This window comes from Ammodytes marinus (assembly GCF_949987685.1).
Source record: "Ammodytes marinus genome assembly, contig: scaffold_61, whole genome shotgun sequence".
Taxonomy (NCBI): Eukaryota; Metazoa; Chordata; class Actinopteri; order Uranoscopiformes; family Ammodytidae; genus Ammodytes; species Ammodytes marinus.
Genome location: NW_027648338.1, coordinates 67,084 through 93,776, shown reverse-complemented (window position 1 = coordinate 93,776; position 26,693 = coordinate 67,084). Strand labels below are relative to the sequence as shown.

Here is a 26,693-nt window from a genome sequence, read left to right as displayed (position 1 = left end):
CAAACACAGTATATATTTAGTGTTTTACTTATCAACTTTTCTGATTTTTGTAAATATATGTATTTTCTAAATGTATTGCCAGCACAAAGTAAAATTGCATGCCACTGACCTTCAATCCTTCAAATTTAAAAAAAGTCAGCATGTATGATGGTTTTGCGTTGTATTATTTTAACTGGTGTGGGTAACTTGGAACTCGATGAAGGCACCATACTATAAGTTTCACTTCTGTTCCTCTGCACTAAAAATTAAACATTGAACATACTAAAAAATAAAAAAATAAGCTAACAAAAAACAAAGAAGTTTATTAGTTTGAATGTTATTTTGTATTTGTACCCCTTATTTAAATGAATAGTGTCAAATTGAGTTAGCAAATCATCACATTGTTTGACATTTGATATTTTACTAAAATTTTGTTTAATTTAAAAAAATTCAAAAACACCTGCAGTTGTTTGGTGTGATGGCCAGGCTGTTCATTGGACAGTACTGGTGACCAACAATTAGTTTTCTCCTGTAAAATACAACATGCTTTCTGTTTTTGCAGCTTAAACCCATCTTCAGAAGGACTTATCATTCATTCAGTTTCTTGAAAGTGGTGAAATTCAGGTAATATTTTAAGGCTTATAGTGTCACAATTTGAGAATATTGGCCGAAATATATTATTTCAAGCAATATTTTTTCTTTCTCCTTCTGCAGACGTGGGTCAGTTATCAATGAATTGGAAGCTGGGTTTAACAACATATCTGTTCCTACCGTTGAGGAATTGAGGGAGACTTTGTTGAATGCATCTTCAGAAATCATAGGTTTCGACATTGAACAAAACGTAACAACAACTGCTGCCCCCACAACAACAACTGCTGCCCCAACTGCAACAACTGCTCCACCAACTACAACAACGGCTGCACCAACAACAACAACTGCAGCTCCAACTACAACAACTGCTGCCCCCACAACAACAACTGCAGCTCCAACTACAACAACTGCTGCACCAACTACAACAACCGCTGCCCCCACAACAACTGCAGCCCCAACTACAACAACAGCTGCCCCCACAACAACAACTGCTGATCCCACAACAACAATCACTGCACTAACAACAACTGCTGCTCCAACTACAACAACTACTGCCCCCACAACAACAACAACAACCATTGCACCAACAACAACAACTGCAGCTCCAACTACAACTACTGCTGCTTCAACTACAACAACTACTGCCCCAACAACAACAACCGCTGCCCCAACTACAACAACTGCTGACCCAACTACAACAACTGCTGCCCCCACAACATTGACTGATGCCCCCACAACAACAACCACGGCACCAACTACAACAACTGCAGCTCCAACTACAACTACTGTAGCTCCAACAACAACAACTGCTGCCCCCACAACAACAACGACTGCACCAACTACAACAACCACAGCCCCAACAACAACTGCAGCTCCAACAACAACTACTGCTTCCCCAACTACAACAACTGCAGCTCCAACAACAACTACTGCTTCCCCCACAACAACAACTGCAGCCCCAACTACAACAACTGCAGCCCCAACTACAACAACTACTGCCCCCACAACAACAACTGCAGCTCCAACTACAACAACTGCTGCCCCCACAACAACAACTGCTGCCCCCACAACAACAACTGCTGCCCCAAATGCAACAACTGCTCCACCAACTACAACAACGGCTGCACCAACAACAACAACTGCAGCTCCAACTACAACAACTGCTGCACCAACTACAACAACCGCTGCCCCCACAACAACTGCAGCCCCAACTACAACAACAGCTGCCCCCACAACAACAACTGCAGCTCCAACTACAACAACTGCTGCCCCAACAACAACAACTGAAGCTCCAACTACAACAACTGCTGCCCCCACAACAACAACTGCAGCTCCAACTACAACAACTGCTGCCCCCACAACAACAACTGCTGCCCCCACAACAACAACTGCAGCTCCAACTACAACAACTGCTGCACCAACTACAACAACTGCTGCACCAATAACAACTGCTGCCCCAACAACAACAACTGCTGCCCCAACAACAACAACAAGTGCAGCCCCAACTACAACAACAGCTGCCCCCACAACAACAACTGCAGCTCCAACTACAACAACTTCTGCCCCCACAACAACAACAACTGCAGCTCCAACTACAACAACTGCTGCCCCCACAACAACAACTGCAGCTCCAACTACAACAACTGCTGCACCAACAACAACTGCAGCACCCACAACAACAACTGCTGCACCCACAACAACAACTGCAGCCTCAACTACAACAACAGCTGCCCCCATAACAACAACTGCAGCTCCAACTACAACAACTGCTGCACCCACAACAACAACAACTGCAGCTCCAACTACAACAACTGCTGCCCCAACAACAACTGAAGCCCCAACTACAACAACTGCCGCCCCCACAACAACAACTGCAGCCCCAACTACAACAACCGCTGCACCAACAACAACAACAGCTGCCCCCAAAACAACTGCAGCTCCAACTACAACAACTGCCGCCCCCACTACAACAACTGCAGCTCCAACTACAACAACTGCCGCCCCCACAACAACAACTGCAGCCCCAACTACAACAACCGCTGCACCAACAACAACAACAGCTGCCCCCACAACAACTGCAGCTCCAACTACAACAACTGCCGCCCCCACAACAACAACTACAGCTCCAACAACAACAACTGCTGCCCCAACAACAACAACTGCCGCCCCAACTACAACCACTGCTGCCCCAACTACAACTACTGCCCCCACAACAACAACTGCAGCGCCAACGACAACTGTGGCAACACTCGTTTCGCGATATTTGTCCTTCACTTCTTATCAAACCGAATTTATAAATGACTTTAGCAATCCGTCATCCACAGCCTATATAGATCGAGCAACAACAATAGTAAAACAGGTAAGTCTCAACTAAAGAAAATCTGCTAGTTGACCTACTAAATCATTTTATTCATTTATTTTTATTTAAGCTTGATATATATCCAATTGAAAGCACTACAAACACAGTATATATTTAGTGTTTTACTTATCAACTTTTCTGATTTTTGTAAATATATGTATTTTCTAAATGTATTGCCAGCACAAAGTAAAATTGCATGCCACTGACCTTCAATCCTTCAAATTTAAAAAAAGTCAGCATGTATGATGGTTTTGCGTTGTATTATTTTAACTGGTGTGGGTAACTTGGAACTCGATGAAGGCACCATACTATAAGTTTCACTTCTGTTCCTCTGCACTAAAAATTAAACATTGAACATACTAAAAAATAAAAAAATAAGCTAACAAAAAACAAAGAAGTTTATTAGTTTGAATGTTATTTTGTATTTGTACCCCTTATTTAAATGAATAGTGTCAAATTGAGTTAGCAAATCATCACATTGTTTGACATTTGATATTTTACTAAAATTTTGTTTAATTTAAAAAAATTCAAAAACACCTGCAGTTGTTTGGTGTGATGGCCAGGCTGTTCATTGGCCAGTACTGGTGACCAACAATTAGTGTTCTCCTGTAAAATACAACATGCTTTCTATTTTTGCAGCTTAAACCCATCTTCAGAAGGACTTATCATTCATTCAGTTTCTTGAAAGTGGTGAAATTCAGGTAATATTTTAAGGCTTATAGTGTCACAATTTGAGAATATTGGCCGAAATATATTATTTCAAGCAATATTTTTTCTTTCTCCTTCTGCAGACGTGGGTCAGTTATCAATGAATTGGAAGCTGGGTTTAACAACATATCTGTTCCTACCGTTGAGGAATTGAGGGAGACTTTGTTGAATGCATCTTCAGAAGTCATAGGTTTCGACATTGAACAAAACGTAACAACAACTGCTGCCCCCACAACAACAACTGCTGCCCCAACTGCAACAACTGCTCCACCAACTACAACAACGGCTGCACCAACAACAACAACTGCAGCTCCAACTACAACAACTGCTGCCCCCACAACAACAACTGCAGCTCCAACTACAACAACTGCTGCACCAACTACAACAACCGCTGCCCCCACAACAACTGCAGCCCCAACTACAACAACAGCTGCCCCCACAACAACAACTGCTGCACCCACAACAACAACTGCTGCCCCAACAACAACTGCTGCCCCAACAACAACAACTGCAGCCCCAACTACAACAACTGCTGCACCCACAACAACAACTGCTGCCCCAACAACAACAACTGCAGCTCCAACTACAACAACTGCTGCCCCAACAACAACAACTGAAGCCCCAACTACAACAACTGCTGCCCCCACAACAACAACTGCAGCTCCAACTACAACAACTGCTGCCCCCACAACAACAACTGCAGCTCCAACTACAACAACCGCTGCCCCCACAACAACTGCAGCCCCAACTACAACAACAGCTGCCCCCACAACAACAACTGCTGCCCCAACAACAACAACTGCTGCCCCAACTACAACAACAGCTGTCCCCACAACAACAACTGCAGCTCCAACTACAACAACTGCTGCCCCAACAACAACAACTGAAGCCCCAACTACAACAACTGCTGCCCCCACAACAACAACTGCAGCTCCAACTACAACAACTGCTGCCCCCACAACAACAACTGCTGCCCCCACAACAACAACTGCAGCCCCAACTACAACAACAGCTGCCCCCACAACAACAACTGCAGCTCCAACTACAACAACTTCTGCCCCCACAACAACAACAACTGCAGCTCCAACTACAACAACTGCTGCCCCCACAACAACAACTGCAGCTCCAACTACAACAACTGCTGCCCCCACAACAACAACTGCAGCTCCAACTACAACAACAACTGCACCAACAACAACTGCTGCCCCAACAACAACAACTGCTGCCCCAACAACAACAACTGCAGCCCCAACAACAACAACTGCAGCCCCAACTACAACAACTGCTGCCCCAACAACAACAACTGAAGCCCCAACTACAACAACTGCAGCCCCAACTACAACAACTTCTGCCCCCACAACAACAACAACAACTGCAGCTCCAACTACAACAACTGCTGCCCCAACAACAACAACTGCAGCCCCAACTACAACAACCACTGCCCCCACAACAACAACTGCAGCTCCCACAACAACAACTGCTGCGCCCACAGCAACAACTGCAGCTCCAACTACAACTGCTACCCCAACAACAACTGCAGCCCCAACTACAACAACAGCTGCCCCCACAACAACAACTGCAGCCCCAACTACAACAACCACTGCCCCCACAACAACAACTGCAGCTCCTACTACAACAACCGCTGAACCAACAACAACAACTGCAGCTCCAACTACAACTGCTGCCCCCACTACAACAACTGCAGCTCCAACTACAACAACTTCTGCCCCCACAACAACAACAACTGCAGCCCCAACTACAACAACCGCTGCACCAACAACAACAACAGCTGCCCCCACAACAACTGAAGCTCCAACTACAACAACTGCCGCCCCCACAACAACAACTATAGCTCCAACTACAACAACTGCTGCCCCAACAACAACAACTGCCGCCCCAACTACAACCACTGCTGCCCCAACTACAACTACTGCCGCCACAACAACAACCGCAGCGCCAACGACAACTGTGGCAACACTCGTTTCGCGATATGTGTCCTTCAGTTCTTATCAAACCGAATTTATAAATGACTTTAGCAATCCGTCATCCACAGCCTATATAGATCGAGCAACAACAATAGTAACACAGGTAAGTCTCAACTAAAGAAAATCTGCAAGTTGACCTACTAAATCATTTTATTCATTTATTTTTATTTAAGCTTGATATATATCCAATTGAAAGCACTACAAACACAGTATATATTTAGTGTTTTACTTATCAACTTTTCTGATTTTTGTAAATATATGTATTTTCTAAATGTATTGCCAGCACAAAGTAAAATTGCATGCCACTGACCTTCAATCCCTCAGATTTAAAAAAAAGTCAGCATGTATGATGGTTTTGCGTTGTATTATTTTAAATGGTGTGGGTAACTTGGAACTCGATGAAGGCACCATTAATACTATAAGTTTCACTTCTGTTCCTCTGCACTAAAAATTAAACATTGAACATACTAAAAAATAAAAAAATAAGCTAACAAAAAACAAAGAAGTTTATTAGTTTGAATGTTATTTTGTATTTGTACCCCTAATTTAAATGAATAGTGTCAAATGGAGTTAGCAAATCATCACATTGTTTGACATTTGATATTTTACTAAAATTTTGTTTAATTTAAAAAAAATTCAAAAACACCTGCAGTTGTTTGGTGTGATGGCCAGGCTGTTCATTGGTCAGTACTGGTGACCAACAATTAGTTTTCTCCTGTAAAATACAACATGCTTTCTGTTTTTGCAGCTTAAACCCATCTTCAGAAGGACTTATCATTCATTCAGTTTCTTGAAAGTGGTGAAATTCAGGTAATATTTTAAGGCTTATAGTGTCACAATTTGAGAATATTGGCCGAAATATATTATTTCAAGCAATATTTTTTCTTTCTCCTTCTGCAGACGTGGGTCAGTTATCAATGAATTGGAAGCTGGGTTTAACAACATATCTGTTCCTACCGTTGAGGAATTGAGGGAGACTTTGTTGAATGCATCTTCAGAAGTCATAGGTTTCGACATTGAACAAAACGTAACAACAACTGCTGCCCCCACAACAACAACTGCTGCCCCAACTGCAACAACTGCTCCACCAACTACAACAACGGCTGCACCAACAACAACAACTGCAGCTCCAACTACAACAACTGCTGCCCCCACAACAACAACTGCAGCTCCAACTACAACAACTGCTGCACCAACTACAACAACCGCTGCCCCCACAACAACTGCAGCCCCAACTACAACAACAGCTGCCCCCACAACAACAACTGCTGCACCCACAACAACAACTGCTGCCCCAACAACAACTGCTGCCCCAACAACAACAACTGCAGCCCCAACTACAACAACTGCTGCACCCACAACAACAACTGCTGCCCCAACAACAACAACTGCAGCTCCAACTACAACAACTGCTGCCCCAACAACAACAACTGAAGCCCCAACTACAACAACTGCTGCCCCCACAACAACAACTGCAGCTCCAACTACAACAACTGCTGCCCTCACAACAACAACTGCAGCTCCAACTACAACAACCGCTGCCCCCACAACAACTGCAGCCCCAACTACAACAACAGCTGCCCCCACAACAACAACTGCTGCCCCAACAACAACAACTGCTGCCCCAACTACAACAACAGCTGTCCCCACAACAACAACTGCAGCTCCAACTACAACAACTGCTGCCCCAAAAACAACAACTGAAGCCCCAACTACAACAACTGCTGCCCCCACAACAACAACTGCAGCTCCAACTACAACAACTGCTGCCCCCACAACAACAACTGCTGCCCCCACAACAACAACTGCAGCCCCAACTACAACAACAGCTGCCCCCACAACAACAACTGCAGCTCCAACTACAACAACTTCTGCCCCCACAACAACAACAACTGCAGCTCCAACTACAACAACTGCTGCCCCCACAACAACAACTGCAGCTCCAACTACAACAACTGCTGCCCCCACAACAACAACTGCAGCTCCAACTACAACAACAACTGCACCAACAACAACTGCTGCCCCAACAACAACAACTGCTGCCCCAACAACAACAACTGCAGCCCCAACAACAACAACTGCAGCCCCAACTACAACAACTGCTGCCCCAACAACAACAACTGAAGCCCCAACTACAACAACTGCAGCCCCAACTACAACAACTTCTGCCCCCACAACAACAACAACAACTGCAGCTCCAACTACAACAACTGCTGCCCCAACAACAACAACTGCAGCCCCAACTACAACAACCACTGCCCCCACAACAACAACTGCAGCTCCCACAACAACAACTGCTGCGCCCACAGCAACAACTGCAGCTCCAACTACAACTGCTACCCCAACAACAACTGCAGCCCCAACTACAACAACAGCTGCCCCCACAACAACAACTGCAGCCCCAACTACAACAACCACTGCCCCCACAACAACAACTGCAGCTCCTACTACAACAACCGCTGAACCAACAACAACAACTGCAGCTCCAACTACAACTGCTGCCCCCACTACAACAACTGCAGCTCCAACTACAACAACTTCTGCCCCCACAACAACAACAACTGCAGCCCCAACTACAACAACCGCTGCACCAACAACAACAACAGCTGCCCCCACAACAACTGAAGCTCCAACTACAACAACTGCCGCCCCCACAACAACAACTATAGCTCCAACTACAACAACTGCTGCCCCAACAACAACAACTGCCGCCCCAACTACAACCACTGCTGCCCCAACTACAACTACTGCCGCCACAACAACAACCGCAGCGCCAACGACAACTGTGGCAACACTCGTTTCGCGATATGTGTCCTTCAGTTCTTATCAAACCGAATTTATAAATGACTTTAGCAATCCGTCATCCACAGCCTATATAGATCGAGCAACAACAATAGTAACACAGGTAAGTCTCAACTAAAGAAAATCTGCAAGTTGACCTACTAAATCATTTTATTCATTTATTTTTATTTAAGCTTGATATATATCCAATTGAAAGCACTACAAACACAGTATATATTTAGTGTTTTACTTATCAACTTTTCTGATTTTTGTAAATATATGTATTTTCTAAATGTATTGCCAGCACAAAGTAAAATTGCATGCCACTGACCTTCAATCCCTCAGATTTAAAAAAAAGTCAGCATGTATGATGGTTTTGCGTTGTATTATTTTAAATGGTGTGGGTAACTTGGAACTCGATGAAGGCACCATTAATACTATAAGTTTCACTTCTGTTCCTCTGCACTAAAAATTAAACATTGAACATACTAAAAAATAAAAAAATAAGCTAACAAAAAACAAAGAAGTTTATTAGTTTGAATGTTATTTTGTATTTGTACCCCTAATTTAAATGAATAGTGTCAAATGGAGTTAGCAAATCATCACATTGTTTGACATTTGATATTTTACTAAAATTTTGTTTAATTTAAAAAAATTCAAAAACACCTGCAGTTGTTTGGTGTGATGGCCAGGCTGTTCATTGGTCAGTACTGGTGACCAACAATTAGTTTTCTCCTGTAAAATACAACATGCTTTCTGTTTTTGCAGCTTAAACCCATCTTCAGAAGGACTTATCATTCATTCAGTTTCTTGAAAGTGGTGAAATTCAGGTAATATTTTAAGGCTTATAGTGTCACAATTTGAGAATATTGGCCGAAATATATTATTTCAAGCAATATTTTTTCTTTCTCCTTCTGCAGACGTGGGTCAGTTATCAATGATTTGGAAGCTGGGTTTAACAACACATCTGTTCCTACCGTTGAGGAATTGAGGGAGACTTTGTTGAATGCATCTTCAGAAGTCATAGGTTTCGACATTGAACAAAACGTAACAACAACTGCTGCCCCCACAACAACAACTGCTGCACCAACTGCAACAACTGCTCCACCAACTACAACAACGGCTGCACCAACAACAACAACTGCAGCTCCAACTACAACAACTGCTGCCCCCACAACAACAACTGCAGCTCCAACTACAACAACTGCTGCACCAACTACAACAACCGCTGCCCCCACAACAACTGCAGCCACAACTACAACAACTGCTGCCCCCACAACAACAACTGCTGCCCCCACAACAACAACTGCAGCTCCAACTACAACAACTGCTGCCCCAACAACAACTGCTGCCCCAACAACAACAACTGCAGCCCCAACAACAACAACAGCTGCCCCCACAACAACAACTGCAGCTCCGACTACAACAACTTCTGCCCACACAACAACAACAACTGCAGCTCCAACTACAACAACTGCTGCCCCCACAACAACAACTGCAGCTCCAACTACAACAACTGCTGCACCAACAACAACTGAAGCACCCACAACAACAACTGCTGCACCCACAACAACAACTGCAGCTCCAACTACAACAACAGCTGCCCCCACAACAACAACTGCAGCTCCAACTACAACAACTGCTGCCCCCACAACAACAACTGCAGCTCCAACTACAACAACTGCTGCACCAACAACAACTGCTGCCCCAACAACAACAACTGCAGCCCCAACAACAACAACTGCAAACCCAACTACAACAACTGCAGCTCCAACTACAACAACTGCTGCCCCAACAACAACAACTGAAGCCCCAACTACAACAACTGCTGCCCCCACAACAACAACTTCTGCCCCCACAACAACAACTGCAGCTCCAACTACAACAACTGCTTCACCAACAACAACTGCTGCCCCAACAACAACAACTGCTGCCCCCACAACAACAACTGCAGCTCCAACTACAACAACTGCTGCACCAACAACAACTGCAGCACCCACGACAACAACTGCTGCACTCACAACAACAACTGCAGCTCCAACTACAACAACAGCTGCCCCCACAACAACAACTGCAGCTCCAACTACAACAACTGCTGCACCAACAACAACAACTGCTGCCCCAACAACAACAACTGCAGCCCCAACAACAACTGCACACCCAACTACAACAACTGCTGCCCCAACAACAACAACTGAAGCCCCAACAACAACAACTGCAGCCCCAACTACAACAACTTCTGCCCCCACAACAACAACAACTGCAGCTCCAACTACAACAACTGCTGCCCCAACAACAACAACTGCAGCCCCAACTACAACAACCACTGCCCCCACAACAACAACTGCAGCTCCAACTACAACAACAGCTGCCCCCACAACAACAACTGCAGCTCCAACTACAACAACTGCTGCCCCCACAACAACAACTGCAGCTCCAACTACAACAACTGCTGCACCAACAACAACTGCTGCCCAAACAACAACAACTGCTGCCCCAACAACAACAACTGCAGCCCCAACAACAACAACTGCAGCCCCAACTACAACAACTGCTGCCCCAACAACAACAACTGTAGCCCCAACTACAACAACTGCAGCCCCAACTACAACAACTTCTGCCCCCACAACAACAACAACTGCAGCTCCAACTACAACAACTGCTGCCCCAACAACAACAACTGCAGCCCCAACTACAACAACCACTGCCCCCACAACAACAACTGCAGCTCCCACAACAACAACTGCCGCACCCATAACAACAACTGCAGCTCCAACTACAACAACTGCTGCCCCCACGACAACAACTGCAGCTCCTACTACAACAACCGCTGAACCAACAACAACAACTGCTGCCCCAACAACAACAACTGAAGCCCCAACTACAACAACTGCTGCCCCCACAACAACAACTGCTGCCCCCACAACAACAACTGCAGCTCCAACTACAACAACTGCTGCACCAACAACAACTGCTGCCCCAACAACAACAACTGCAGCCCCAACTACAACAACAGCTGCCCCCACAACAACAACTGCAGCTCCAACTACAACAACTTCTGCCCCCACAACAACAACAACTGCAGCTCCAACTACAACAACTGCTGCCCCCACAACAACAACTGCAGCTCCAACTACAACAACTGCTGCACCAACAACAACTTCAGCACCCACAACAACAACTGCTGCACCCACAACAACAACTGCAGCTCCAACTACAACAACAGCTGCCCCCACAACAACAACTGCAAATCCAACTACAACAACTGCTGCCCCCACAACAACAACTGCAGCTCCAACTACAACAACTGCTGCGCCAACAACAACAACTGCAGCCCCAACAACAACAACTGCAGCCCCAACTACAACAACTGCTGCCCCAACAACAACAACTGAAGCCCCAACTACAACAACTGCAGCCCCAACTACAACAACTTCTGCCCCCACAACAACAACAACTGCCCCCACAACAACAACAACTGCAGCTCCAACTACAACAACTGCTGCCCCAACAACAACAACTGCAGCCCCAACTACAACAACCACTGCCCCCACAACAACAACTGCAGCTCCCACAACAACAACTGCTGCACCCACAACAACAACTGCAGCTCCAACTACAGCAACCGCTGAACCAACAACAACAACTGCAGCTCCAACTACAACTGCTGCCCCCACTACAACAACAGCTGCCCCCACAACAACAACTGCAGCTCCAACTACAACAACTTCTGCCCCCACAACAACAACAACAACTGCAGCTCCAACTACAACAACTTCTGCCCCCACAACAACAACAACAACTGCAGCTCCAACTACAACAACTTCTGCCCCCACAACAACAACAACAACTGCAGCTCCAACTACAACTGCTGCCCCCACTACAACAACAGCTGCCCCCACAACAACAACTGCAGCTCCAACTACAACAACTGCTGCCCCAACAACAACTGCAGCACACACAACAACAACTGCTGCACCCACAACAACAACTGCAGCTCCAACTACAACATCTGCTGCCCCAACAACAACAACTGCCGCCCCAACTACAACCACTGCTGCCCCAACTACAACTACTGCCCCCACAACAACAACCGCAGCGCCAACGACAACTGTGGCAACACTCGTTTCGCGATATGTGTCCTTCAGTTCTTATCAATCCACATTTATAAATGACTTTAGCAATTCGTCATCCACAGCCTTTATGGATCGAGCAACAACAATAGTAACACAGGTAAGTCTCAACTAAAGAAAATCTGCTAGTTGACCTACTAAAAAAATTCAAAAACACCTGCAGTTGTTTGGTGTGATGGCTAGGCTGTTCATTGACCAGTACTGGTGACCAACAATTAGTTTTCTCCTGTAAAATACAACATACTTTCTGTTTTTGCAGCTTGAACCCATCTTCAGAAGGACTTATCATTCATTCAGGTTCTTGAAAGTGGTGAAATTCAGGTAATATTTTAAGGCTTATAGTGTCACAATTTGAGAATATTGGCCGAATTCTATTATTTCAAGCAATATTTTTTCTTTCTCCTTCTGCAGACGTGGGTCAGTTATCAATGATTTGGAAGCTGGGTTTAACAACACATCTGTTCCTACCGTTGAGGAATTGAGGGAGACTTTGTTGAATGCATCTTCAGAAGTCATAGGTTTCGACATTGAACAAAACGTAACAACAACTGCTGCCCCCACAACAACAACTGCTGCACCAACTGCAACAACTGCTGCACCAACTACAACAACGGCTGCACCAACAACAACAACTGCTGGCCCAACTACAACAACTGCTGCCCCCACAACAACAACTGCAGCTCCAACTACAACAACTGCTGCACCAACTACAACAACTGCAGCCCCAACTACAACAACTGCAGCCCCAACTACAACAACAGCTGCCCCCACAACAACAACAACTGCAGCTCCAACTACAACAACTTCTGCCCCCACAACAACTGCAGCTCCAACTACAACAACTGCTGCACCAACAACAACTGCTGCCCCTACAACAACAACTGCAGCTCCAACTACAACAACTGCTGCCCCCACGACAACAACTGCAGCTCCAACTACAACAACTGCTGCACCCACAACAACTGCAGCCGCAACTACAACAACTGCAGCCCCAACAACAACGGCCGCCCCAACTACAACAACTGCTGCACCCACAACAACAACTGCTTTCCCAACAACAACGGCCGCCCCAACTACAACAACTGCTGCACCCATAACAACAACAACTGCTGCCCCAACAACAACAACTGCAGCTCCAACTACAACAACTTCTGCCCCCACAACAACAACTGCTGCCCCCACAACAACAACTGCAGCTCCAACTACAACAACTTCTGCTCCCACAACAACAACAACTGCAGCTCCAACTACAACAACTGCTGCACCCACAACAACTGCAGCCGCAACTACAACAACTGCAGCCCCAACAACAACGGCCGCCCCAACTACAACAACTGCTGCACCCACAACAACAACTGCTGCCCCAACAACAACAACTGCAGCTCCAACTACAACAACTGCTGCCCCAACAACAACAACTGAAGCCCCAACTACAACAACTGCTGCCCCAACAACAACAACTGCAGCTCCAACTACAACAACTGCTGCCCCCACAACAACAACTGCTGCCCCCACAACAACAACTGCAGCTCCAACTACAACAACTGCTGCACCAACAACAACTGCTGCCCCAACAACAACAACTGCAGCCCCAACTACAACAACTGCAGCCCCAACTACAACAACTGCTGCCCCAACAACAACAACTGTAGCCCCAACTACAACAACTGCAGCCCCAACTACAACAACTTCTGCACCCACAACAACAACAACTGCAGCTCCAACTACAACAACTGCTGCCCCAACAACAACAACTGCAGCCCCAACTACAACAACCACTGCCCCCACAACAACAACTGCTGCCCCCACAACAACAACTGCTGCCCCCACAACAACAACTGCAGCTCCAACTACAACAACTGCTGCACCAACAACAACTGCTGCCCCAACAACAACAACTGCAGCCCCAACTACAACAACAGCTGCCCCCACAACAACAACTGCAGCTCCAACTACAACAACTTCTGCCCCCACAACAACAACAACTGCAGCTCCAACTACAACAACTGCTGCCCCCACAACAACAACTGCAGCTCCAACTACAACAACTGCTGCGCCAACAACAACAACTGCAGCCCCAACAACAACAACTGCAGCCCCAACTACAACAACTGCTGCCCCAACAACAACAACTGAAGCCCCAACTACAACAACTGCAGCCCCAACTACAACAACTTCTGCCCCCACAACAACAACAACTGCCCCCACAACAACAACAACTGCAGCTCCAACTACAACAACTGCTGCCCCAACAATAACAACTGCAGCCCCAACTACAACAACCACTGCCCCCACAACAACAACTGCAGCTCCCACAACAACAACTGCTTCACCCACAACAACAACTGCAGCTCCAACTACAGCAACCGCTGAACCAACAACAACAACTGCAGCTCCAACTACAACTGCTGCCCCCACTACAACAACAGCTGCCCCCACAACAACAACTGCAGCTCCAACTACAACAACTTCTGACCCCACAACAACAACAACAACTGCAGCTCCAACTACAACAACTGCTGCCCCCACAACAACAACTGCAGCTCCAACTACAACAACTGCTGCCCCAACAACAACTGCAGCACACACAACAACAACTGCTGCACCCACAACAACAACTGCAGCTCCAACTACAACATCTGCTGCCCCAACAACAACAACTGCCGCCCCAACTACAACCACTGCTGCCCCAACTACAACTACTGCCCCCACAACAACAACCGCAGCGCCAACCACAACTGTGGCAACACTCGTTTCGCGATATGTGTCCTTCAGTTCTTATCAATCCACATTTATAAATGACTTTAGCAATTCGTCATCCACAGCCTTTATGGATCGAGCAACAACAATAGTAACACAGGTAAGTCTCAACTAAAGAAAATCTGCTAGTTGACCTACTAAAAAAATTCAAAAACACCTGCAGTTGTTTGGTGTGATGGCTAGGCTGTTCGTTGACCAGTACTGGTGACCAACAATTAGTTTTCTCCTGTAAAATACAACATACTTTCTGTTTTTGCAGCTTGAACCCATCTTCAGAAGGACTTATCATTCATTCAGGTTCTTGAAAGTGGTGAAATTCAGGTAATATTTTAAGGCTTATAGTGTCACAATTTGAGAATATTGGCCGAATTCTATTATTTCAAGCAATATTTTTTCTTTCTCCTTCTGCAGACGTGGGTCAGTTATCAATGATTTGGAAGCTGGGTTTAACAACACATCTGTTCCTACCGTTGAGGAATTGAGGGAGACTTTGTTGAATGCATCTTCAGAAGTCATAGGTTTCGACATTGAACAAAACGTAACAACAACTGCTGCCCCCACAACAACAACTGCTGCACCAACTGCAACAACTGCTGCACCAACTACAACAACGGCTGCACCAACAACAACAACTGCTGGCCCAACTACAACAACTGCTGCCCCCACAACAACAACTGCAGCTCCAACTACAACAACTGCTGCACCAACTACAACAACTGCAGCCCCAACTACAACAACTGCAGCCCCAACTACAACAACAGCTGCCCCCACAACAACAACTGCAGCTCCAACTACAACAACTGCTGCCCCCACAACAGCAACTGCAGCTGGACCAACAACAACTGCTGCCCCAATAACAACTGCTGCCCCAACAACAACAACTGCAGGCCCAACTACAACAACAGCTGCCCCCACAACAACAACAACTGCAGCTCCAACTACAACAACTTCTGCCCCCACAACAACTGCAGCTCCAACTACAACAACTGCTGCACCAACAACAACAACTGCTGCCCCAACAACAACAACTGCAGCTCCAACTACAACAACTGCTGCCCCCACGACAACAACTGCAGCTCCAACTACAACAACTGCTGCACCCACAACAACTGCAGCCGCAACTACAACAACTGCAGCCCCAACAACAACGGCCGCCCCAACTACAACAACTGCTGCACCCACAACAACAACTGCTTTCCCAACAACAACGGCCGCCCCAACTACAACAACTGCTGCACCCATAACAACAACAACTGCTACCCCAACAACAACAACTGCAGCTCCAACTACAACAACTTCTGCCCCCACAACAACAACTGCTGCCCCCACAACAACAACTGCAGCTCCAACTACAACAACTTCTGCTCCCACAACAACAACAACTGCAGCTCCAACTACAACAACTGCTGCACCCACAACAACTGCAGCCGCAACTACAACAACTGCAGCCCCAACAACAACGGCCGCCCCAACTACAACAACTGCTGCACCCACAACAACAACTGCTGCCCCAACAACAACAACTGCAGCTCCAACTACAACAACTGCTGCCCCAACAACAACAACTGAAGCCCCAACTACAACAACTGCTGCCCCAACAACAACAACTGCAGCTCCAACTACAACAACTGCTGCCCCCACAACAACAACTACTGCCCCCACAACAACAACTGCAGCTCCAACTACAACAACTGCTGCACCAACAACAACTGCTGCCCCAACAACAACAACTGCAGCCCCAACTACAACAACTGCAGCCCCAACTACAACAACTGCAGCTCCAACTACAACAACTGCTGCCCCCACAACAACAACTGCTGCCCCCACAACAACAACTGCAGCTCCAACTACAACAACTGCTGCCCCAACAACAACAACTGCAGCTCCAACTACAACAACTGCTGCCCCAACAACAACAACTGAAGCCCCAACAACAACAACTGCTGCCCCCACAACAACAACTGCAGCTCCAACTACAACAACTGCTGCCCCAACAACAACAACTGAAGCCCCAACTACAACAACTGCTGCCCCCACAACAACAACTGCTGCCCCAACAACAACAACTGAAGCCCCAACTACAACAACTGCTGCCCCCACAACAACAACTGCTGCCCCAACAACAACAACTGCAGCCCCAACTACAACAACAGCTGCCCCCACAACAACAACTGCTGCCCCCACAACAACAACTGCAGCTCCAACTACAACAACTGCTGCACCAACAACAACTGCTGCCCCCACAACAACAACTGCTGCTCCCACAACAACAACTGCAGCTCCAACTACAACAAGTTCTGCCCCCACAACAACAACTGCTGCCCCCACAACAACAACTGCAGCTCCAACTACAACAACTTCTGCCCCCACAACAACAACAACTGCAGCTCCAACTACAACAACTGCTGCACCAACAACAACTGCAGCCCCAACTACAACAACTGCTGCCCCAACTACAACAACTGCAGCTCCAACTACAACAACTGCTGTCCACATAATAACAACTGCAGCTCCAACCACAACAACTGCTGCCCCCACAACAACAACTGCAGCTCCAACTACAACAACTGCTGCACCAACAACAACTGCTGCCCCCACAACAACAACTGCTGCCCCAACAACAACAACTGCAGCCCCAACTACAACAACAGCTGCCCCCACAACAACAACTGCTGCCCCCACAACAACAACTGCAGCTCCAACTACAACAACTGCTGCCCCAACAACAACAACTGAAGCCCCAACTACAACAACTGCTGCCCCCACAACAACAACTGCTGCCCCAACAACAACAACTGCAGCCCCAACTACAACAACAGCTGCCCCCACAACAACAACTGCTGCCCCCACAACAACAACTGCAGCTCCAACTACAACAACTGCTGCCCCAACAACAACAACTGAAGCCCCAACTACAACAACTGCTGCCCCCACAACAACAACTGCTGCCCCAACAACAACAACTGAAGCCCCAACTACAACAACTGCTGCCCCCACAACAACAACTGCTGCCCCCACAACAACAACTGCTGCCCCAACAACAACAACTGCAGCCCCAACTACAACAACAGCTGCCCCCACAACAACAACTGCTGCCCCCACAACAACAACTGCAGCTCCAACTACAACAACTGCTGCACCAACAACAACTGCTGCCCCCACAACAACAACTGCAGCTCCAACTACAACAACTTCTGCCCCCACAACAACAACAACTGCAGCTCCAACTACAACAACTGCTGCACCAACAACAACTGCAGCCCCAACTACAACAACTGCTGCCCCAACTACAACAACTGCAGCTCCAACTACAACAACTGCTGTCCACATAATAACAACTGCAGCTCCAACCACAACAACTGCTGCACCCACAACAACAACAGCTGCCCCCAAAACAACAACTGCAGCACCAACTACAACAACTGCAGCCCCAACTACAACAACTGCAGCTCCAACTACAACAACTTCTGCCCCCACAACAACAACAACTGCAGCTCCAACTACAACAACTGCTGCACCAACAACAACTGCAGCCCCAACTACAACAACTGCTGCCCCAGCAACAACAACTGCAGCTCCAACTACAACAACTGCTGTCCACATAATAACAACTGCAGCTCCAACCACAACAACTGCTGCACCCACAACAACAACAGCTGCCCCCACAACAACAACTGCAGCACCAACTACAACAACTGCAGCTCCAACTACAACAACTGCAGCCCCAACAACAACAACAACGGCCGCCCCAACTACAATAACTGCTGCGCCCACAACAACAACTGCTACCCCAACTACAACTGCTGCCCCAACAACAACAACAACTGCTGCCCCAACTACAACTGCAGCTCCAACTACAACAACCGCTGCACCAACAACAACAACTGCAGCCCCAACTACAACAACTGCCGCCCCCACAACAACAACTGCAGCTCCAACTACAACAACTGCCGCCCCCACAACAACTGCAGCTCCAACAACAACAACTGCAGCCCCAGCTACAACAACTGCTGCCCCAACAACAACAACTGCTGCCCCAACAACAACAACTGCTGCCCCAACAACAACAACTGCAGCCCAAACAACAACAACTGCTGCCCCCACAACAACAACTGCTGCACCAACTACAACAACTGCTGCACCAACTACAACAACGGCTGCACCAACAACAACAACTGCAGCTCCAACTACAACAACTGCAGCACCAACTACAACAACTGCTGCACCCACAACAACAACTGCAGCTCCAACTACAACAACTGCTGCACCCACAACAACAACTGCAGCCCCAACTACAACAACTGCCGCCCCCACAACAACAACTGCAGCTCCAACTACAACAACTGCCGCCCCCACAACAACTGCAGCTCCAACAACAACAACTGCAGCCCCAGCTACAACAACTGCTGCCCCAACAACAACAACTGCTGCCCCAACAACAACAACTGCTGCCCCAACAACAACAACTGCAGCCCAAACAACAACAACTGCTGCCCCCACAACAACAACTGCTGCACCAACTACAACAACTGCTGCACCAACTACAACAACGGCTGCACCAACAACAACAACTGCAGCTCCAACTACAACAACTGCAGCACCAACTACAACAACTGCTGCACCCACAACAACAACTGCAGCTCCAACTACAACAACTGCAGCCCCAACTACAACAACTACTGCACCCACAACAACAACTGCAGCTCAAATTACAACAACGGCCGCCACATCTACAACAACTGCTGCCCCCACAACAACAACTGCAGCTCCAACTACAACAACTGCTGCCCCCACAACAACAACTGCAGCACCAACTACAACAACTGCTGCACCCACAACAACAACAGCTGCCTCCCCCACGACGACATCCACTGTCCCAAGTACAACAACCTTAGGCCCTCTTTACACTGTCACAGTAGTAGTAAAAGAAGCCTTTACAAATAACCTCCTTAATCCACAAAGCAAACAATACAAAGCGCTTGAACAACGAATTATAGAAACGGTGAGTGTTTGTTAAACTGAACAAATATTGAATTGACTGTTTCAGTGTTGTAAATGCTGACTGGGTTGAATGTTTAAGCTGAAAAACCCATCTGATAAGCCTAAAAAATAAATCAGTCAAAGTTCCAGCTATTCTGTTCATCTGTGCTCAAAGTCTTTCTTCTTTTGCAGTGCACTCCGATTTACAGCAAGGAATTTAGCACTATCTTTGACAGGTGCTTTGTGAGAAGTTTCAGGTAAAACATTTTTTTACATTGGTGTCTTTATTATGCTATGCATTATTAAAAGGCCCTCAATCAATCAATACATTTTAATATTGATCGTGTTGTATTTTAATCAAGTTGTGACACACTCCAACAGAAATCTTTTTTATCCTAAACTAACACTTTTCCTGTTCGGTTTCATGAAACAGGCGTATTCAAAATCCACCGCCAGGAGCAGATACAATTGAGGCAGATGTGGGTGTTCTGTTTGTCGAGGCTACTCCCACTGAAAAACTCCCACGGAATAGTGTTGTTGGTCAAACCTTGGTTGATGGCGTTCATAATACCAACAATACCTTGATTGTGGACTTAGCTTTCGATCAAATCAAAATAGACGGTAAGTAATCACAACACAATTTTTTGCTCTAGTTTGTATAAAAAAATGTAAAAGACTTGCTGCCCACTTTTTTATAAATAAGACAGTAACACAATGTGACTGTAACACAAAAAAATGAATTATAGACAATATTCTCAAAAACAACTTTAAACAAGAACCAAAGTCACTTTGACATTAAAATAAGAATGTAGAAATTATTTTGGTGAGCACAAATACTTAATGTGTCATTATTACATTTTCTATAAAAAACTGTTTTCACAACAGGTCCAGTACCTGATCCCCCCACGACTACTGCAGCAGCAACAACAACAACAACCCCTGCCCCAACGTCAACTACCGCGGCAACAACAACACTTGCTCCGACAACACCTTTAGGCCCTCTTTACACTGTCACAGTAGAAGTAAAAGAAACCTTTACAAATAACCTCCTTAATCCACAAAGCAAACAATACAAAGCGCTTGAACAACGAATTATAGAAACGGTGAGTGTTTGTTAAACTGAACAAATATTGAATTGACTGTTTCAGTGTTGGAAATGCTGACTGGGTTGAATGTTTAAGCTGAAAAACCCATCTGATAAGCCTAAAAAATAAATCAGTCAAAGTTCCAGCTATTCTGTTCATCTGTGCTCAAAGTCTTTCTTCTTTTGCAGTGCACTCCGATTTACAGCAAGGAATTTAGCACTATCTTTGACAGGTGCTTTGTGAGAAGTTTCAGGTAAAACATTTTTTTACATTGGTGTCTTTATTATGCTATGCATTATTAAAAGGCCCTCAATCAATCAATACATTTTAATATTGATCGTGTTGTATTTTAATCAAGTTGTGACACACTCCAACAGAAATCTTTTTTATCCTAAACTAACACTTTTCCTGTTCGGTTTCATGAAACAGGCGTATTCAAAATCCACCGCCAGGAGCAGATACAATTGAGGCAGATGTGGGTGTTCTGTTTGTCGAGGCTACTCCCACTGAAAAACTCCCACGGAATAGTGTTGTTGGTCAAACCTTGGTTGATGGCGTTCATAATACCAACAATACCTTGATTGTGGACTTAGCTTTCGATCAAATCAAAATAGACGGTAAGTAATCACAACACAATTTTTTGCTCTAGTTTGTATAAAAAAATGTAAAAGACTTGCTGCCCACTTTTTTATAAATAAGACAGTAACACAATGTGACTGTAACACAAAAAAATGAATTATAGACAATATTCTCAAAAACAACTTTAAACAAGAACCAAAGTCACTTTGACATTAAAATAAGAATGTAGAAATTATTTTGGTGAGCACAAATACTTAATGTGTCATTATTACATTTTCTATAAAAAACTGTTTTCACAACAGGTCCAGTACCTGATCCCCCCACGACTACTGCAGCAGCAACAACAACAACAACCCCTGCCCCAACGTCAACTACCGCGGCAACAACAACACTTGCTCCGACAACACCTTTAGGCCCTCTTTACACTGTCACAGTAGAAGTAAAAGAAACCTTTACAAATAACCTCCTTAACCCACAAAGCAAACAATACAAAGCGCTTGAACAACGAATTATAGAAACGGTGAGTGTTTGTTAAACTGAACAAATATTGAATTGACTGTTTCAGTGATGTAAATGCTGACTGCATTGAATGTTTAAGCTGAAAAACCCATCTGATAAGCTGAAAAAAATAAATCAGTCAAAGTTCCAGCTATTCTGTTCATCTGTGCTCAAAGTCTTTTTTCTTTTGCAGTGTACTCCGATTTACAGCAGGGAATTTAGCAATCTTTTTGACAGGTGCTTTGTGAGAAGTTTCAGGTAAAACATTTTTTTTTTTACATTGGTGTCTTTATTATGCTATGCATTATTAAAAGGCCCTCGATCTATCAATATCTTTTAACATTGATCGTGTTGTATTTTATTTTGTAGTTGTGACACACTCCAACAGAAATCTTTTTTATCCTAAACTAACACTTTTCCTATTCGGTTTCATGAAACAGGCGTATTCCAAATCCACCGCCAGGAGCAATTGAGGCAGATGTAGGTGTTCTGTTTGTTGAGGCTACTCCCACTGAAAAACTCCCACGGAATAGTGTTGTTGGTCAAACCTTGGTTGATGGCGTTCATAATACCAACAATACCTTGAGTGTGGACTTAGCCTTCGATCAAATCAAAATAGACGGTAAGTAATCACAACACAATGTTTTGCTCTATTTTGTAAAAAAAAAATTAAAAGACTTGCTGCCCACTTTTTTATAAATAAGACAGTAACGCAATGTGACTGTAACACAAAAAAAAATAATTATAGACAATATTCTCAAATACAACTTTAAACAAGAACCAAAGTCACTTTGACATTAAAATAAGAATGTAGAAATTATTTTGGTGAGCACAAATACTTAATGGGTCATTATTACATTTTCTATAAAAACTGTTTTCACAACAGGTAAAACTCTATGTAAAAGACTTGTGGCACTCACTTTTTTTTTAAATAAATAACAAAATGTTACTGTAACACAATTTTTTTTATTATAGACAAGATTCTCAAAGAAAACTTTATACTGGAACCAACGTTAGTTTAACATAAAAAACAAGTAAAGAGATAATTTCGCTTTGAGCACAAATACTTAATGGGTCATAATTACATTTTCTATAAAAAACTGTTTTTACCACAGGTCCAGTACCTGATCCCCCTACGACTGCTGCAAAAACTACAACAACTCCCAGCCCCACAACAACAACTGCTGCACCAAAAACAACAACCCCTGCCCCAATGTCAACTACCGCGGCAACAACAACCACTGCCCTGGCGTCAACTGCAGCAACAACACCTGCTACCACAATTACCACGTCAAAAATAACACCTGCTCCTACAACAGAAACTCAAATCCCTATTTACAATATCACAGCAGAAGTGCGAGAACCTTTTACGAAGAACCACACTGACCCAAAAAGCAAAGCATATAAAGATCTTGAAAAAAGACTGATAGAATTGGTAAGTTTTCAAACTGAGCAAAGATTTAATTGACTGTTTCAGTGTTATAGATGATGACTGGACAGAATGTTTTGGTTGAACAAGACATTTGATAAACCCAAAATTAATTTCAAGGAAATGTCCAGCTATTCTGTTCACTTGTGCTCAATGTCTTTCTTCTTTTGCAGTATACGGGGATATACAGGAGACGATTTGGTCCTAAGTTTGAAAAGTGCTTCGTGTTAAGTTTCAGGTAAAACATTCTTTTTACTTTGGGTTCCTTATATAGCTTATTATGCATCATTGAAATGCAATACATCTATCAATATATTCTTATGTTGATCGTGTCGTAGGTCATTCAGTCGTGACACACTCCAACAGAATCCTTTTTCATCAACTAACACTTTTTCCATTCGGTTTCATGAAACAGGCCGTTTCGACGTGGATCACTAAGAGAGGATAATATTGAGGCAGAAGTGGGTGTTATGTTTTTTGAATCTACCCCCAAGGATGAGCTCCCACTGAATAGCCTTGTTGCTCAAACCTTAGTTGATGCTGTTAATACCACCAATAACCACAGTGTTTTCATAGTCATCGATGGAATCAAAATAGACGGTAAGTAATCACAAGACAATTATTTGCTCTAGTTTGTAAAATATTTGAAAATACATGCTTCTCATGCTGTTTATATTTAACTTTTTCTTTTTCTTTTTTAATGTTTACAACAGGTCCAGTACCTGATCGAGCTACAGCTACAACTGTCGCTCCTATAAGTACTGCACCTGCAACAGCTGCTCCTACTAATGCTGGACTGACGACCGCTGCACCTACAACTGTCGCTCCTATAAGTACTGCACCTGAAACAGCTGCTCCTACTAATGCTGGACTGACGACCGCTGCACCTACAACTGTAACAATCACAATAACACAAAGGGTGTCCTTCAGATCTGTTCTGGCCACTTTTACAGCTGACTTGCTGGATCCATCATCCATGGCTTTTAAAAACCGAGCTTCAATGATAGAGACACAGGTAAGTCTCACCCTTATGAAACCCTGCTGGTACTGCTGGTACACATACTGACTTACTTCATCAGAGAGCAAAAGCCCCCACACAAAGAACTGAACTGTTGTGATAACACTTTATATTACACGATTTTCAGTAGCCTATAATTGTTTTGAATGAATTAGACACCATTAGGATACCAGTTCTTACTGCTGCTTAAATGCTGGCACATAATGTAACTGTTAACCATAGCCTGGCTTTCTTCCTCTCATACATAGCAATATAACATGGTTACATTCTGCCATTTATGAAGAAATGTGAAATAAATTACATCTTATTTATCACTCATTTTCAAATGAGCTACATTTCTGGGACATACAAACTGTTGCATTACATTACCCACCAATGTTTTGGTAGCATATTAGAACTGTACTGTACATTAACACTTGGTAGGTTCAGCAGCATATTAGTGGTGTTGACACCATTTTCCCCACAATCTTTTGTTTTTCAGTCCTGAACCTTTTAAGTAACCATTAATTACAAAAATACTTAAATTATCATATATTTTTATAATTGTTATTTACTTGTTCCCCACAGTCTTGTTTTTAAGTACCTACAAATACTTTATTATGAATAAGAGGATATAAAATATTGACAGCTGCTTAAACCTGGTCCAGGGCCAAGCAGTACGGAGTAGTATGTATTTATGCATAATAAACTATATAATACAACCTATACAATAAAACTATATAGAAATTCAAGCTACACTTGAAGCAAAATGATGTTACTGTAAAAAGTGGAAAAACTCATCCATTGTTTTAAGACCAGCATTGGTACTCATAAATTATTTTCCTACTGTCTGTCTGTCTCCTGGACTAAGTCTGTTTTTTGCACCACAAAAAAAACTGAAAACAGATGAAAAAAAATAACTAAAATAAAATATACTTTCTTTTTTTGCAGCTTGAAACTTTCTTCCGTGCAGAATACCCTTCATTCAAGACGTTGAAAGTGATATATTTCAGGTAATATTTTAAGACTTATCTTGTCATAATTTAAGAATATTTGTCTGAATCTGATATTTAATTTTTTTTATATTTTCTCCTTCTGCAGAAGTGGATCAGTTTTCACCGCTATGAACGTTGGCTTTGAATCAACAGCAGTTCCTACTAGAACTGACATTGCAAATCTTTTGATAAGTGCATCTACAAAAGTCACCGGCTTTGACATTGAAGGCAGCTCCATCCTTGTCAATGGCGAAAGTAAGCATCATGGAGTGTTACTTAATCAAATATTTCAATAGTTTCTGCACAAAGTTGCTGTTTCTGAAACTAATATTTTGTTTCCTTTCCTCCAGCTTCTGGTGGAGTAAGCCACAAGATCAGTCTTGTCACCGCATCCTGCCTTGGACTGTTGTCATGGCTGCTGTCAAGCCAGCTGTGCTGATTTCCCTTTGAACTCACATCAATCCTAAATGAAGGATTCATGATTATCTTTCATATTGAACAGCTTTAGATGAACTATCTAACTCAACTTTACATTGACCGGACAGTTGTCCAATTAAAGATGTCGTTGTCGAGGGCCCTGGGACGGATAGGATGACACAGACAACTTTAAGCACCCGCTGGTCCAATTAGTCACAAGAATTATAAGCCAATTAAATAACATTTTAAGCCCTGGGATGTCAGACAATATTCACACTACTCTTGCATATAGTTTTATCAAGGGCTATGGTTTACATATATAAAAAAAGCATTACCAATTAACTTATTTATACAAAGTTTATTTATGAATTATGTGAAATTTCTCATAATTTTTACAATTTCTGTGCGAAGCTTTAC

General features: G+C 44.4%; 3 protein-coding genes across 3 annotated transcripts; all 3 read left to right on the top strand.

Moving 5' to 3' along the window:
* Positions 1 to 140: 140 nt before the first annotated feature.
* Positions 141 to 9,905, top strand: LOC307270683 (uncharacterized protein; the record flags this gene model as incomplete). Its single annotated transcript, XM_080054569.1, has 7 exons — positions 141 to 177; positions 2,322 to 2,929; positions 3,569 to 3,630; positions 3,721 to 4,255; positions 7,434 to 8,527; positions 9,172 to 9,233; positions 9,324 to 9,905. 5 exons carry the CDS (start codon positions 141 to 143, stop codon positions 8,289 to 8,291), a joined length of 2,100 nt encoding a protein of 699 aa, XP_079910695.1. The 3' UTR covers positions 8,292 to 8,527; positions 9,172 to 9,233; positions 9,324 to 9,905.
* On the top strand, positions 8,799 to 13,023 carry LOC307270682 (uncharacterized protein; the record flags this gene model as incomplete). The annotated part of the gene is made up of 4 exons (XM_080054568.1): positions 8,799 to 8,807; positions 11,174 to 12,636; positions 12,796 to 12,857; positions 12,948 to 13,023. The coding sequence occupies 2 exons, from the start codon at positions 8,799 to 8,801 to the stop codon at positions 12,572 to 12,574; spliced, it is 1,410 nt and encodes a 469-aa protein (XP_079910694.1). The 3' UTR covers positions 12,575 to 12,636; positions 12,796 to 12,857; positions 12,948 to 13,023.
* Positions 13,024 to 15,366: 2,343 nt separating this feature from the next.
* Positions 15,367 to 20,785, top strand: LOC307270681 (uncharacterized protein; the record flags this gene model as incomplete). Its single annotated transcript, XM_080054567.1, has 5 exons — positions 15,367 to 15,396; positions 15,556 to 15,617; positions 18,473 to 20,298; positions 20,469 to 20,533; positions 20,710 to 20,785. 3 exons carry the CDS (start codon positions 15,367 to 15,369, stop codon positions 20,238 to 20,240), a joined length of 1,860 nt encoding a protein of 619 aa, XP_079910693.1. The 3' UTR covers positions 20,241 to 20,298; positions 20,469 to 20,533; positions 20,710 to 20,785.
* Between the last annotated feature and the right edge of the window lie 5,908 nt (positions 20,786 to 26,693).